The sequence below is a fragment of the Pipra filicauda genome, unplaced genomic scaffold, assembly GCF_003945595.2.
Source record: "Pipra filicauda isolate LSUMZ 115617 unplaced genomic scaffold, ASM394559v2 scaffold34_size3990699_pilon, whole genome shotgun sequence".
In the NCBI taxonomy this organism is placed as follows: Eukaryota; Metazoa; Chordata; class Aves; order Passeriformes; family Pipridae; genus Pipra; species Pipra filicauda.
In genome coordinates this window covers 1581997-1596614 of record NW_024104476.1, presented here as the reverse complement: position 1 = coordinate 1596614, position 14618 = coordinate 1581997, and the positions used below count along the sequence as shown (strand labels likewise).

At 36.0% G+C, this 14618-nt stretch overlaps 1 protein-coding gene across 2 annotated transcripts in view; it reads right to left on the bottom strand.

Annotated features, from left to right (window-relative positions):
* CWC27 (CWC27 spliceosome associated cyclophilin) overlaps positions 1 to 14618 on the bottom strand; it is a 102122-nt gene that overhangs the window by 71422 nt on the left and 16082 nt on the right. For both annotated transcript variants that reach the window (XM_027732337.2, XM_027732336.2), the window contains exon 10: positions 14442 to 14617. In XM_027732337.2, coding sequence (XP_027588138.2) covers positions 14442 to 14617 — 176 coding nt within the window. The remainder of the gene's footprint in view (positions 1 to 14441; position 14618) is intronic.

Genomic DNA, 14618 nt, shown 5'->3' with positions numbered 1-14618 from the left:
GTGTGTTCCAGTAAAGCTTCCATATTCTGGAGGGTTCCAAGCACTATGGAGAAATAGCTGGGTGCAGACTAGATTTTGCAGAAGACTCAGTAAGCCATGCTGACTCCACACACCACCATGTGGTCCAAAATGGTCAACTCAAACTCTCTAAGAACATGTGCAAGAACACACAAGCTGTCTCCATGTGTGAGCTGATAGGCTGGGCAGGATTTTAAAGTTTTCATTCTACATTGCAGTAACACGGTTTATACAGCTTTGAAAATTGAGTTCTCTTTGCAGATAGATAAGCCACATTTCTGTATCAAGGGCACAAAATCCACTAGAAGTCAGACTGGCTTCTCATCCACTCTTGCAGCGGTAAGTCTTTCTTTTGTAACGTCCCTTAGCTAGAAATGGGCAGACAAGAATAATGCAGCATGGCAGCATTCTACATAATTCTCTTCTGCTCAGTTTTATGACCCCTCTCTCTTTGATGCCTCAAAGGAATCCCCTTAATTTATTGGAGAGTGAAAAGGCAGTGCCACTAATTGTCTGAGCTCTGGGATGAGGAAAACTTTCCCTCTCCACAGGGAAAGCAGCAAATTGTAAAACGAAAATTCATATGCTAGAGCCCAACTCCACGAAATTGTGTATTTTGAACTGCTGGTCCCACTGCTGTTAATACTACTACCTGTTTTATTGGAGTTCTTCCCTCATGTCAGGTGCTTTAATATGCTAACATTCCTGAGAGTAACAAGCTGACTGGATAGCCATCCTATAGCATCAGTCCAAACCTTTTACACCTCCTCGGTAACAAAGGCAGTCTCTACAAAATGCCATGCTGTACAGAAAATGGCAATACCTGGTCTAGCTATTAGTAAAGGTAGCTTGGAACAAAGACCATTTTATCATGGCATTCTCCAGAAGAAGAAACTACATGAATTCACCAAATCAGTTTTCTGTCAGGTGCTCATTCATAGACAGGCCTATTTTCAACTTTTAACATACTAGAATACAAAAAACCCCTCACACTACTTTCTAATAAAAATTTTATTTAAAAAGATGCCTTAAACATAGGATAGTTGGCTTTGATACTTTGATTTTACCAGTAGTTTTAATTTTATATTCAAGCTTCAGGAAAATACAAAGAGTAAACAGCTGTACAGAATAAAGGGTGAAGCTGGTTATTTGTAATTTGCTGCCAAAGGCCTGAATTAAAAGATGGTACAAAACAAGAAAAAAAAAATCTTAACTTGGCCTCAGATATTATTTCACTGAGGTAAAAGTATTTTTACACAGAAAACTAATTGTTAAATAACCATTGTCCATTTATTTATGACAACAAACACAGGTAAAGTTATACAGACATTCATCTTTGAGCATATACAGAAACCCCCTTACAATTCTAAATCTTTTTTTAGGCTTTAATCCCTAACATAAAAAAAGGAAAAGTACCTAAAATGTAGAGGGGGAAAAAAAAATTCAATAGCTCTTTCTATCCTCTGAGAAAGCCAGATATGACATCTGAAGACGACATTTTTCTATCTTCCTGAGTTATCCCAAACCAGAAAGAAAATCCACTAAAAATAAGCAGCAGAAAGAAAAAAAGTAACAGGGCAATTTGCTTTCAAGTGTTTCTTAAAACATATTTAAAGAGAATTTTGAACAATGGCAAACACTGGTTTTGAATAAAACGGGAGGAAAAAATCTAGAGGTGCAGGGGATGAAAGAAGGGGAAACTAGCGTTATATCATTATTTATAATGAGAAAATACATATCAGATAATTATACGCCTGACACTGATAAAGTGTTCTTGAGCAAATACAACAAAGCCAGTAATTTAGGACTATGAAAAAATTATTTCTACAACTTATGAACATAGAGACATCAAACTATCTTGTGTGAAGGTGTTGCTGTTGGGACCACACTGGGATTTCACGCAGTGAAAGCCTTTATTTCATACAAACAAGGCCAATTTATAGCCTCCCCTAGGTAGCGTGTTTCACCACCATTGCTGTCCTTACTACATACACATCTTAAGATTGGTTGCTCTATAGCTTCTGCAACTCAGGGTGACTCAGCAAACAGTCCAGGCTCTCTGGCTATCACAGCTGCCCTGCAGCTCCGTCCTCCCTGTCCACCTTCTCATCTTCATTGTTTACATACCTTCACAACTTCACAGCTGCAACCACTCAAATTCAGGGCCCAAGCTGTCCACAGCTCAACTGCCTCCCACATGAAGGAAGAGAACATAGCATAATTTCTGACCAAGTATACACAACAAAGACTAGGGAAACCAGTAAACTGCCACAAAAGAAGATTAATGCTCAATCTGCTTGATGCATCAAAGTCCAAGAGAGATTTGGTACAATTCCCAAATGAAGACATGCTAAAAAAAGGCTAGCAGATGAGTGAAAAAGGGTCTAATGGCTCTAAGAGGAGTCAAAAGGAAGACTGGAAAGGAGCAGTGTTTTTATTTATTTAAGAAGAAAGGGACTTACCAAAGAAATTTTAGTAGGGTGTATTTCAGCAAAAATCTCTACATTAAAATGGGATTTCTTTTCCACCAAAAGATGAGTGAGATAAAAGAATTTAAGAGAATCTTGTGTGCTCTATTAGGTAAAACAATGGATTAAATGATTCTAGAAGCCTTTTTTGCCTTATCCTCTCAAAGTCCAGGCTTTTTGGATGTTTTCCATTTTCATTAGATAAACAGCTTCTTCTCATTAAAAGCAGACATACCCTTATAAGGATTCCAGTTGGGTTTTCTTTATTTCTGCTGACACAAATTCTATTCATAATCTTGATTAATCTTAGAACTTTTGCAGAAATAATCAATACAATTGCTTGTGGTGATAATATTCAGGTAACACATTTCTGTTAAAACATCTAATAAATTGCTTTTCACGCTTACAATTATTAGAAAACTGTAGTGAGGAGACATTTGATGGAAGTGCTCTAGGATGACCCTGCTTAATTGGACCAGGTGACTCACTGTTCTCTCCTCCAACCTTACCCATTCTGTGATTCAGCTCACAAAGTTGGGAATTTATTTGGTTTCATTACTACCTATCTATCAACTGCTACTATTAACCAATAACTACCAAAAATATAACACACCAACTTTTTAGGCAATAATCGAATTTCACAACCAGATTCCACAACCAGAGTCTGATAAAAAATATAATTTGTCCTACACTATATTAAAAATAGTTATTACATATTTTGCTGTATAGTAAGGTATGCAAAAATAACTAAATATTGAATTATAATACAGATTGACTATCTAGAGTCAAACAGCAGATGTGATATTTAAAGAAAATATTTGAAGATAGTACAGTCATCCTTCACTGCAGTACTGCTTTAAAATGTACCACTTGTATTTACAAAAAATGTATTCTATAATAGAAAGAAAAACCTCAAAATGTCTCTTCCCATGCTACTGAACTCTATTGAAACAAAGAAAGCAAACGGAGCATGAACATTTCGCAATTAAAAAATACATGGCTATACCACTGCTAAATCCGTCTCGTTACATTACCAGAAAAAAAATAAATCACATATGCAGCTAAACAACTGAGAACACTCAATAGTTCTTTGAAATGGTATCTTACTCACAATATAGTGCTAACAATTCACTGTATAATAAGGATTATACATTCTCACCTTCCATCATGCTAACTGCATTTTTACGGGTCATCTACGCATCCTTTTTTTCCAGGTGACTAGACAAACGCACACACAGACTTCACCTAAAAATACAGTCTTGCCAAGTAGCAGCAGGATGAAATATACCACAGTAACAATTCTGTCTTTGTCCTAGGCTAACACTATACCTATTAACATGCTTTGATGCTCAGCCAAGAAAAATCTTAGCGCTGGGATTCTGAGTTTTGTGCCCAAACAATCTGGGTTTGTGTTTAACATAGTATAGTCTGCTTTTAAGTTACTGCCAATCATTAACTCTACAAAGAGTAAGTCTGGGATTATTTTTTTCTTTAGAATGAATGTTATTAAGGCAAAGAAGGCAGAAAAATCTACATTATTTTGAAAAGAATAATAGAATCATGCAATCCTTAGCACTAAGGATAACACTACTAGTCTTATTCAGAAAATTAAAGTATTTCTAAAAACAATTCTGAAGTAATTTTTCTTTTCTATATGTAATACGTCTGCAATACTGAATTCCTTGAACAAAATAAAAAAAAAGCAAAAAGAATTACACTAGCTTCTTAAACAGATAAGTCAAGAATTTATTTTTACCAAAGGAAAAGTAGACAATTATTCTCATTTTCTGAGATAATTAAACAGAGAACCTCATCAGTGAAAAAGTAACTTATAAATAGTATTAAAGAAAAATGGATAAAATATAAAACATTACAGCTAGCTAAATCAAATATTATTCCTATCTTTCAAGAAAAATAGTCAGGATGAAGTGAGCGATCCCTCATGCATTGAGTAAAAGAAGTATGTAAGAAAATATCAATTAAGTGTACTTTCAAAGCATTAGTGCTGTAAGTGGAGAAGATGAGAAAAAAACTAATAACCTAATGACTTGATAAAACATAAAAGGATTAAAACAAAAGTATAATTCAACGTTCTAGTCCCATCAAGAGGCCGTTCCCATTGCACTGTAAGACTGATATCTTTTATAGAGTACTGTGAACAGAAGGTCACACACACTTTCTGCAGCACTAAAACTTGCTTAAAAGTCTCTTGTCTATGACAGTTTACTTCTGGCTCAGATTTGGTAGCTTTTTTTTTTAATGTAATTTACTGTATAAGCAATCTATTTTACGAGGAACTCCACAACTGTAACACTCTAGTTGAGCAAAAATTGGCTAGAAAAGGGGGCCAAGTGGACAGGAACACAAGATGGCAATCTCTTGAGACAGCCTTACAGAAAAAAAAAGTTACTCAATCCCAAGGGTAAGGTCTTTTTCTGTCTTTTTAGCCAAAATATTCCTTCCTTCCCTTTATCCTTCATGCCATACAATGATTGTAAAATTCCAAAGGAACTTCATTGGTTCTCAGGCTTATATGTGAATTTTACTGGAATCATTGAGTCATGTGAACATTTGGAGGAGTGAGCAATTTCCACATGACGGTGGACAAACGGCAATTTATAAATCAGCAATTTGGTTTCAAGTCCTTATTTAATTTGTATGCTAAGAGGAGTCACTCAAAGCATACAAAATACACATAAATTAATGTGGAAGCCTACCAAAATAAACATCGGACGTGTAGGTAGGTATGACTATAAGACAATATATGGCCTGTGGGTGACTCTGTGTATGACAGAATTATAAAATTAGGATACCAATACCAACCAAAATACTCTGAAACCATCTCCCTTCTTGCAGACACTCTTGAAATATATAGCACTAATTCTCTTCATTTCTCCTCTTACTTCTATAGTGCATTTATGTGTGTGAGATTTTCTAGTTTAACATCACCCATGGTCCAGATCCAGCAAGGCACCTTAAAAATATCTAACATTCTTGTTCTGAGGATCTAGTGTATAAAGACACATTCACAGAACCTCAAAAACTTCCAAACAAAAACAAACAAAACCTTCAGTTTATAAATTACAAGTATATGGAAGTTAAACGTTTATAGTTTTGAGGTAGAAACTTAGAAGAGCTACTAGAATTATTAGACATACAATCAATCAAGCTGTGTTTTAAAAGAATTAATTATTTTAAATTTAAAAGAATACATCACAATAAGTTCCTTTTTCAGATTACTTTCATTCCCACCTAGACAATGAATTCCCACCAATTTGTGTCTATGTTTCTTATCAACACCACAGGCAAAAAAAAATAAAAAATTTTCAGGTAGCTCTAGCTCACACACTTCTGCATATCATAGCTGTGGCAATAAAATACAAGACACGTTCTCTTGGATAACACAGTTTTAAACGTATTTAGAATTCAGGAGAGTTTTACCTGCAAACCACTGGAGGTATGCGTAAATCAGAACCATTACAATGCACTTTCAATGACAACTAGGTATTGTGCTATATGATAGTAATTCTCAGACCATTATTTTGTCTACTTAATTTCTGACATAATCTCCAAAATTCTTCAAAGGTAGCCCACCACTTCAAGCATGTCCCTTGAACTCTTGAGTTCAAGCTGAGTTTGGCATATGTGTGGCAAGGACTGTATACAGAAGCACTTAAAACTACAGAGAATGTGTTGATCCTGGAGAATGTGTTGATCTTCACAAGTAGACAGCAGCTTTCTATATTCTGTGCTGCAAAGTCAATTCATAAATAATTGGATAATTTCACTACTTTGTCACATATAATAATCCAAACTCTACGTCTTTACTGGGGCTGAGATACTGGAACAGGCTGCCCAAGGAGGTTGTGGATGCCCCAACCCTGGCAGCATTCAAGGCCTTGAGCAGGTTGGTCTAGTGGGAGGTATCCTTGCTCATGGCACGGGGGTCAGGGACTAGATGATCTTTAAGGTCCCTGCCAACCCATAACACTCTATGAGGTTCACACAGGTCCACCTCTTAAACCTGTCAAGGTCCCACTGTATGGCACCCCCTCCCTCCAGCTGCACCACTCACATGTAAGAATCCAAAATTTCTAGGAAAATTAAATTCAAACTGTAGGCAGCACAGTAACATACGAAAAAAATTAAAAAATACAAGAGCAGGAGAAATTGCAACTGTCAAGACAATCTCATGCAATAATCTTTTACAGCAGTACAGTATATCTAGTGATATAAACTTGACAGATTTTTTTTTCTTCTATCATTTTAGCATCTAACAGATATTTTTCATTATTCTAAAAGTGGTCACTTTATGGACTTCAGCAAAGACTTTTGAATCTCAACTTAAAGGGTCGTGATAAAAGGGTAATAGGTTTGTCTGTATTATAATGAACTGCAGCTAAAGTTATGAGTTTCATTACACATTCAAAAATGAAAACTAATCAGTTTACATGTGCTCATCTAAACAGTTAAATGAATTTTACATCCATTTTATTAAATTTTATGAAATTTACCTTTTCTAAAAAAATCTTGTACTGTATTACCTACACACAAAAAAGTACATCTTGAAGCAAGTTAGAATATAATATTCAATAAAACCTCCACAGAAAAATCACTAGTCAAAACCCAAAAGGCTTCAGAGTATTGATTGTAACATTGGGGAGTTTCTTAGTAGAATTCAGGATGAGTTCTTGACTGGTAACTAACTTGGCTAATTTGAGAGTCAGCCTAAATAAACCCTCTTACTATGTGAAACAAGAAAATATGCATCCTAGTACTTACAGGTAAGGAAGTCCCTAAAAAAAAGCATGCGGAAAGACCATCTTCAAGAATTGGGTTACAAAGTTACTGCTTAAAACAGTTGTCAATGACACATTAACCACTGACTAGAAATATATCTATTGACTCCAGGGAACTCAGTACTAAATTCATTAGTAGCAAATTACACAAATTGTCAGAGTAGCAAATTCTCATATCAGAACTACTGGGCAATCTAGGCTTGCCAAACAAAACAAAAGCCAAAGACAGCTAATTGCCACAATCTAGGAAGTAAAAAACAGAATAAACGTACAAAATGAGAAACTAGTTCTGAGAGAGTGATGACTGAAAAGAATCTGGAAAGACCTAGCAACATAAGTGTATCAGTGGAACACCAGCAAGGACTGATATGGTCAATCTATGAATGAACAGGGAGGTGGAAGTAAGAAAAAAAAGAGTTGCTGCTCTCCGTACACAGCACTATCAAGGCTAATAAGAAATTAATGATTAAAGTGCTTTAAAGAATGTTGAAAAATTGAAGAAGGAAAAAAAACCCAAGCCATAAACTGATGTGAGGACTGGAAAAAATGTCTTGCAGTGAAAGACTGAAAGAACTCAACATGTGCAGCTTATCAGAAGGACTCAATTAGAATTTAAGTAGTTGAAGTAAGAAAAAATACAGCATACTGCAGTGAATTTCAGAAAAAGGCACAGGAAAAAAATTAATTTGCTACAACCTAAATGCTACAACCTAAATGCAGACAAATTAAAATGTAAAACTGGATGAGGTACTGTTAGGAGCAATGTATCTAAATACTGGAATAGACTATACTTCCTAGCTAAATACTGACCAAACTACACTCTCTTGATATCTACAAATTATGTTTGAATGCCTTTCCTGTTCAGGTGTAGCCAAACAGTGAGTTCAGTGCAGGCGTAACTGGCAGTAAATTATGGTATGAGATACACAGTTTATCTAATGGTCTCCTTTGGCTTAAAATACTATTAACAGATCACCTGAATTTGCTGTATGAAAACAGCAGCAGTTCTATAGGTATAGTGAAGTTTGAAGTCAGTTGTAAAGAGAGTTTCTACTCAGGAACTCAAAAGATAGTCTTATTAACATAAAATGAATATTTCCTGATGCTAAACTGAAAATTTCTGTTGTTGGACAGTAAGTTATAGTTGGTTTAAGAAAACACTAGAAGGATTAGAAGTACAGTTAATAAATTTGAAATAGTAATTATTGTGAAGAAATAATATAATTCTATACAGAAAAAGATAAATCTTCACATTCTGAAGTACATAAGTAGCTCTAAATACATGGTATTGACATCACATTGCTATACTTACGATCAACCAACATTCACAAAAACTTCCTGAATACAAAATGACATACTGGATAAAGTCTAAATAAGTAGAAGCATAATAAAATACCCAAATACAATACATGTAACTTAATTACGAAAAAACAAAATGACTAAAGAGCTGCTGAACTTCTTTTTTCCAGACCTCAGCAGAGTCTAAGGGGGGAATAAAATAAAAAAACGTAAAAAATACAAATCATGAAGAATTCAGGTTGGAAGGAACCTCAAAAACTCATCTACTGTAGCCTCATGCTCAAACCAGATGATATCCACTGCCCTCTCATCTTGCCTTTGCTAAATCTGTAGCACAGAATTAGACTATTGCCAATCATTTTCTCCTTCACTTGCCCAGAAATAGCTTCCATGAGGACCTACCCTGTGATTTGCTCTAGGGCCAAAGTGAGGCTTACTGAATCCTCCCTATGGTCACTGCCTTTTGTGAAAATGGGTGCAAAATCTGCAACATCCTCCAGTCAGAGGATTTCCACAGTGTTTGAAAGATCACATACAGCAGTGTTGCAATGACATCAGCCACCTTGCAACAAAGGTTATAGTCAGCAGATTTGTATGACATCAGCCTCAGCCCTCTTGAATGCATTCCATAGATACACAGAAATGCAACTTACAAATAACAAAGAAGTTTCAGATTTTCAACAATGACAGGAATGACAAATTCTTCCACTGTAGAATTATCTGAGTCTCCAAAATGATTTTTATTACTTTTCACTATAATGCCTGCATTATGAGCACAAGGTAACAGGTGCACAGTAAATGCATTTAAAACAACATATTCTAACAAATATTTTCAAGTTGTGAATACAAAACATCCAAGTAATTTTTCATAACAACTGCAGATATACAGAGAAAAAAGAAGTTTTGATTTAAAGGTCTTTTCTATAAGACTTCCATGTGATAACATAAAATCACCTTTGGCTTTTCCACACCACAGTACTATGAGAGCAAACTTGCATGTTCAGTGTATCACTATTTATTCAGATGCTAAGAAAATGTTATAGTGACTTAACCACAGGCAATTTTTACTGCCTGGTCTGAAATGGACTTAGCATGAACTTGAATTCCTGCCTAGCATTACTATTGCGCCTAGATGACAAAAGGACTGTGGGGATGCAAGTTATTTGTCCAAGTTATTTCACCTTGTCTTTTAACTAAAAAGTAAGTCTGAGGAACAGCACCTTAAAAAGGAACGCGATTACTTAGTTCAACCACAAATTATAGGATTATTAGGAGAAATATATACAATAGGAAACACAGAGTTAAATTTAAGTGATGTTAACTCCTCAAAAAGAAGACAGCTTCTCTTCCTCAGTAGTTTAGCTATTCTATGCACTTATTCCATACTGCTATTTAATAACACTTCCATTATAAGGATGCAACTGAAATAGTTGACTTCACAGTGAAATACTGCACAGTCAACTCTACTTCACTCCACACTGTATGTCTTGCAAACAAGAAGCACTGAAAATTTTTAAAGTTGGTAACGAGAAATGTGTAGCGCCCGAGCTCCACCTACAGGACACAAAGAACTGTAAAAAAAATATTTTTAATTACCAAACTAGAAGAGGACTATTTACTCTGAAGCCTTCAGATGGTCATCTTAAGCCACTGCCATTTTACAAACTCAATGCAATGCTGATAAAGTTGATTACTCTTGCAGTGACGGCAAACACTTCTACCTCTATACACTCCTTCATGTAAGCAGCTGTTCTATACTTTGAAGTCTAGGTTTAAGCTCTGTATAAAAAACCCAATAGACCTGTGGAATTTCTCTAACAACTTGCCAGAATTAGGGGGAAACTCTTTTTCCTGAGGTTTCTTATCTAATATACAATTTCAAAGTATAGCAATTATTTTTTAAAACATACACAGAAGGTTAAAATGCATACTGAAATGACTAAAATTACCTTCACCATTTGAGCATTTAAATATGATTGCATTTAGAAGCGGTATTGGATCTCAGTACTATGAATTTGAGATGGTGTCTATTATTTCCATATTGCTTCTCTGAAACAGATGTGCAACCTTCAGATTTCACACATGCGTTTGTATTGAAAGAAACAGAACCAATCCAAATGAATACAGATTTGCAAAAAAAATTATGCACGTTAAAGACAGTACATTGAAAAAAATATTCTTAGTTCAATTATTCTATTAGCACATTTAAATATCTGATAAGATGAGCAATTTTGATAGGTATCAGATGTTTCTTGGCCCACTGATATGTTAGTAGACATTACCCTCAAGCTACGTATGGTCCATCCAACTTTTTGCTTGATGTTTGCACCTCCCACATCTCTGCCTCCGATCAGCACAGACTTCGACTACAGTGGGTGGTGAACACCCATGAGTATATTATCTACCATCTCCAGTACATTAGAAAATAGTCACTATTTCAGACAATGAAACTTGATGTTGTTTATCTTACTTTATCTCATCAGACCTTTAATTTAATAACACTTTATTACAAACAGTAATGGCTTTGATTTTCATGCCAGAGGATGTCAGACAATTATTTGGAAAACAGTAAGTCTAGAAATTTATGTTACTTGTGATACTAAGCAGTGTCACCCAAGGCTATAACTCCCAACTGCTAAAAATACAACTCATAAAAGCCTCTTCTGAGTTAAGACAACCCATTTGGCTATAATACTACTACTGTTACCTTGAAAGAATGGAATAGCCACAATCAGAGCCAGCAGCTTACAGACTTACTATACACGTCTCTGAAAATAGGACAAAACATCATGCAAGCTTGGGCACTGACTATCTCATTCCTAAGGGTATCCTCTAGCTTTGTGTTCCCTTCATGCTACAGACTTGCTATTACACCTTAGACCATTTTATTTCCAGCAGCCACCCCTATAAAGCCCCCGAGATAGTTAAACTGATTAGTGGGCAGGTGGTTGTACAGACACGTAGGTAGTAAATACAAACAGATTCCGAAGTTTTTTGGTATTCTTAGGATGTTATTTTGCTGCCATACACTTCAAGGTTCTTTTTCATAGAGCTTCTTGGAGTCCTTTCAAATTTCTGAATCCTTGCCTCCACTATCTGATACAGCTATTTAACACTAATCTGTATTTGTTCAGTCTCCATGATCAAGAACAGTTCATTCAATCTGAGAAGCTTAAACTTATTCTGTATTGGAGAATATTATGGGCATTATCACAAACATTATTAGGGTGCAACACTAATCAATCACTGAAGGCAAGACTACTGAAAACTAGGAACTACTTCTTTCTGCAGTCAGAAAACTGTCAGCCCAGTGTTTGCAAGATTTGAGAAAGAAAACTACCACCATGTAGTCTTGTCCAACATACTAATATAAAGCCCTTTTAATTGACACTAGATAAATATTTATGTAACTTATCAGTGGGATTATGTATCAATCTCAACCACAGGACTAGAAAACAGATTTTGGGATCAAAGTTATCCATCATACTCATCAATATCAGTATACATCAGTATATTTCCTGTGGACCAACTGTCTACAGCAAAGATAGTACAGCCACCAATTGCCAAAGCAGCAAACAGCACAACTTCAAAGACATCAGAAAGGAAAACAAGGCAACAGGTTTTTACAAGATGTCTTGTATATGCTCTTTGTAAAAGTACCTAGTTATATCTAACATAGCCATAAAATCACGACACTACATTTCATGTACTGCAACTCACATGCTCTTGTAGAGAGAAAGAAACAATGAAAGCTAAAAACCAATGTTCATGAATTAGAGTTTTATCATGGTGTACATATCTGTCCTAGTTAGAACAACTGGGACCAGTTCATCACTGGATGGGTGCAACCCAAAACTGTGTATTCTATAGCCTTCCATGCCATTTCCCAGAAACTGGTATCAATGAACCATTTACATACACCATCTGCACATAGAGCCTGACTCCTCAGGCTATAAACTGGGTGTTAAGAGGCCTGCCAGACAGGAGGTTGCTTTTGTCCTCACACCCATTAAGGAACCCCCTGCCCTGAGGGAGGTACTGGGCATTCCTGCCTGAACTGGAGGATATCTAATCTTGGAGTCTTGGGACATTTTTAACCACTCGTGGGATCCAGAGGAAGACTGCAGATCACCGCTCTCAACCAAACTGCAGACCACCGCTCTTGACTGGACTGCAACCACCACTTTTCAACCAGACTGCAACAGCTTTTCCCCTCTCCTTTTACTTTGGACTCAGGGGGCCCAAAGAACACCACTCTGTTCGTGCCCCAGGGTGCTGGGTTATACATTTGAGTTTTGTGGGTTAAAACCAATTGTTTGTCTGTATAATCATACTTACTGTATTATTTTATTAAATTGTTATTCTGACTTATAATCTCTCTTTTGAGTTGAGTTCATTTCCCCTGCTGGTTTACCTTTAAACCAGCACAATATCATCACATGACTCTACAAAAGATCAGATTCACGTGCTGTTCCAAAAGAAATGGATTAACATCAGTTTACAGAACTGACCATACAGATCTTGCTGACTACATAAAGTCTGACTAAGTATGAAAGTTGGTTGCCTTGCCTCTAACTAAAAGGAAATCACATGACAGGAAAAAGTAATGTCCATTTAAATTACAGGTTTTGTTTACTGTATCTTTATTTTTGTTATTGTGCTGGGTCTTTGATGTCAAATGCTCTTGCTTATATATCTCCAGCTATTAAGTGTACTGAGTCCTCTCTTCAGCAAACATAAAATTATGAGGAACTTCAGAAGTAACACCATCTAGGCCTGAGAAAAAAGTAAGTGGAACCAATTTGGATTTGCTCAAATTACAAAGGCTTCTTGACTGTACCTGACGTGACTCTGAGATGCAAATCAATAGTGGGGAAGATGTAGAAAAGGACACAATTTCCCACTTAAATCCCACGAACATTTTAGTTTCTAGACCTATTGCGCAGAGTTAAAAGCACAAAAGCTAAACCACCTTTCTGATGTTTCCCCCATAAGTCTTCACTGAATAAGTAAACTTATACATTTAACTTTTTAACTGCAAGGTCTTAATTTTTCAGTAACTTCTGGAATCCATATTTATTGAAATACTGGATAATAATTCCTAGTAAGTTTGACATCAGAGCCACTACTCTTCAGTTGCATACGTGATGAGTGTTTTTATGCAATATCAACATTATTTGGCAGAAATTCCCAAACCCACTCTGCAAGAAAGACTGTCAAGACACAAGGCTCCAAGAAAACAAATTAACTCACTGAAAACTGAGTGCTAATCAGTACAGACATTCACAAAGACTGGCACAGATAAACTACAAGACAGGAACCCAACGCTTTTATGTCCGTAAAGAAAAACTGATGTACCAACTGCAGCGTGGAAAAGCTGGTGCACTGCAAGAATGATTACTCTGTTAAACCAGACTTCACCTAGGCTAGGAACAAAGGCTAGGAAGCCTTTGTTTTCTGCAAATCTCAGTGATGGACAACTATTATGGGTTATCACAGATAAAGCTACAAAACTCCATCTTACAACTGAGCAGAAAGACAAAGTAAGGCATGACAAAGACAAATGCTCTTAATTTCTGACTCACAGGGAAAAATAAAACTCCCATAGAAGGTATCAGTAAGTGCTGAGTGTAACAAAATGTAACTTACCTGTTTGGTTCAAACTGCCAAACAAAACTAAGAAATGAGAAAGCAATAGGCAAGCTCATCTTCCACAGTTCGAGGTGGGCAGGGGGCAGTACTTTTAAGTAACACTTACCCTATCAACATCATAACTGCAAAACTGGAATTGAGAAGAAAACCTTTACCTGTAAATAACATAAAGAAAAAAGACCAAAACAAATAAAACAACCCTTACCTGCGACTAGTTGTTTTCTTTTCTGGCTTATTTTCTTCCTCTTCAGATTGCTGCTTAGCATTTTCACTTGTATCAATTTTCAACTTCTTGGCAATGCGTTCCTTTATTTGAGATCTCTCATGACTAGCAGTTTCATTGTCTACACTATCAGCATCTTCATCATGTTCTTCTTCCTCC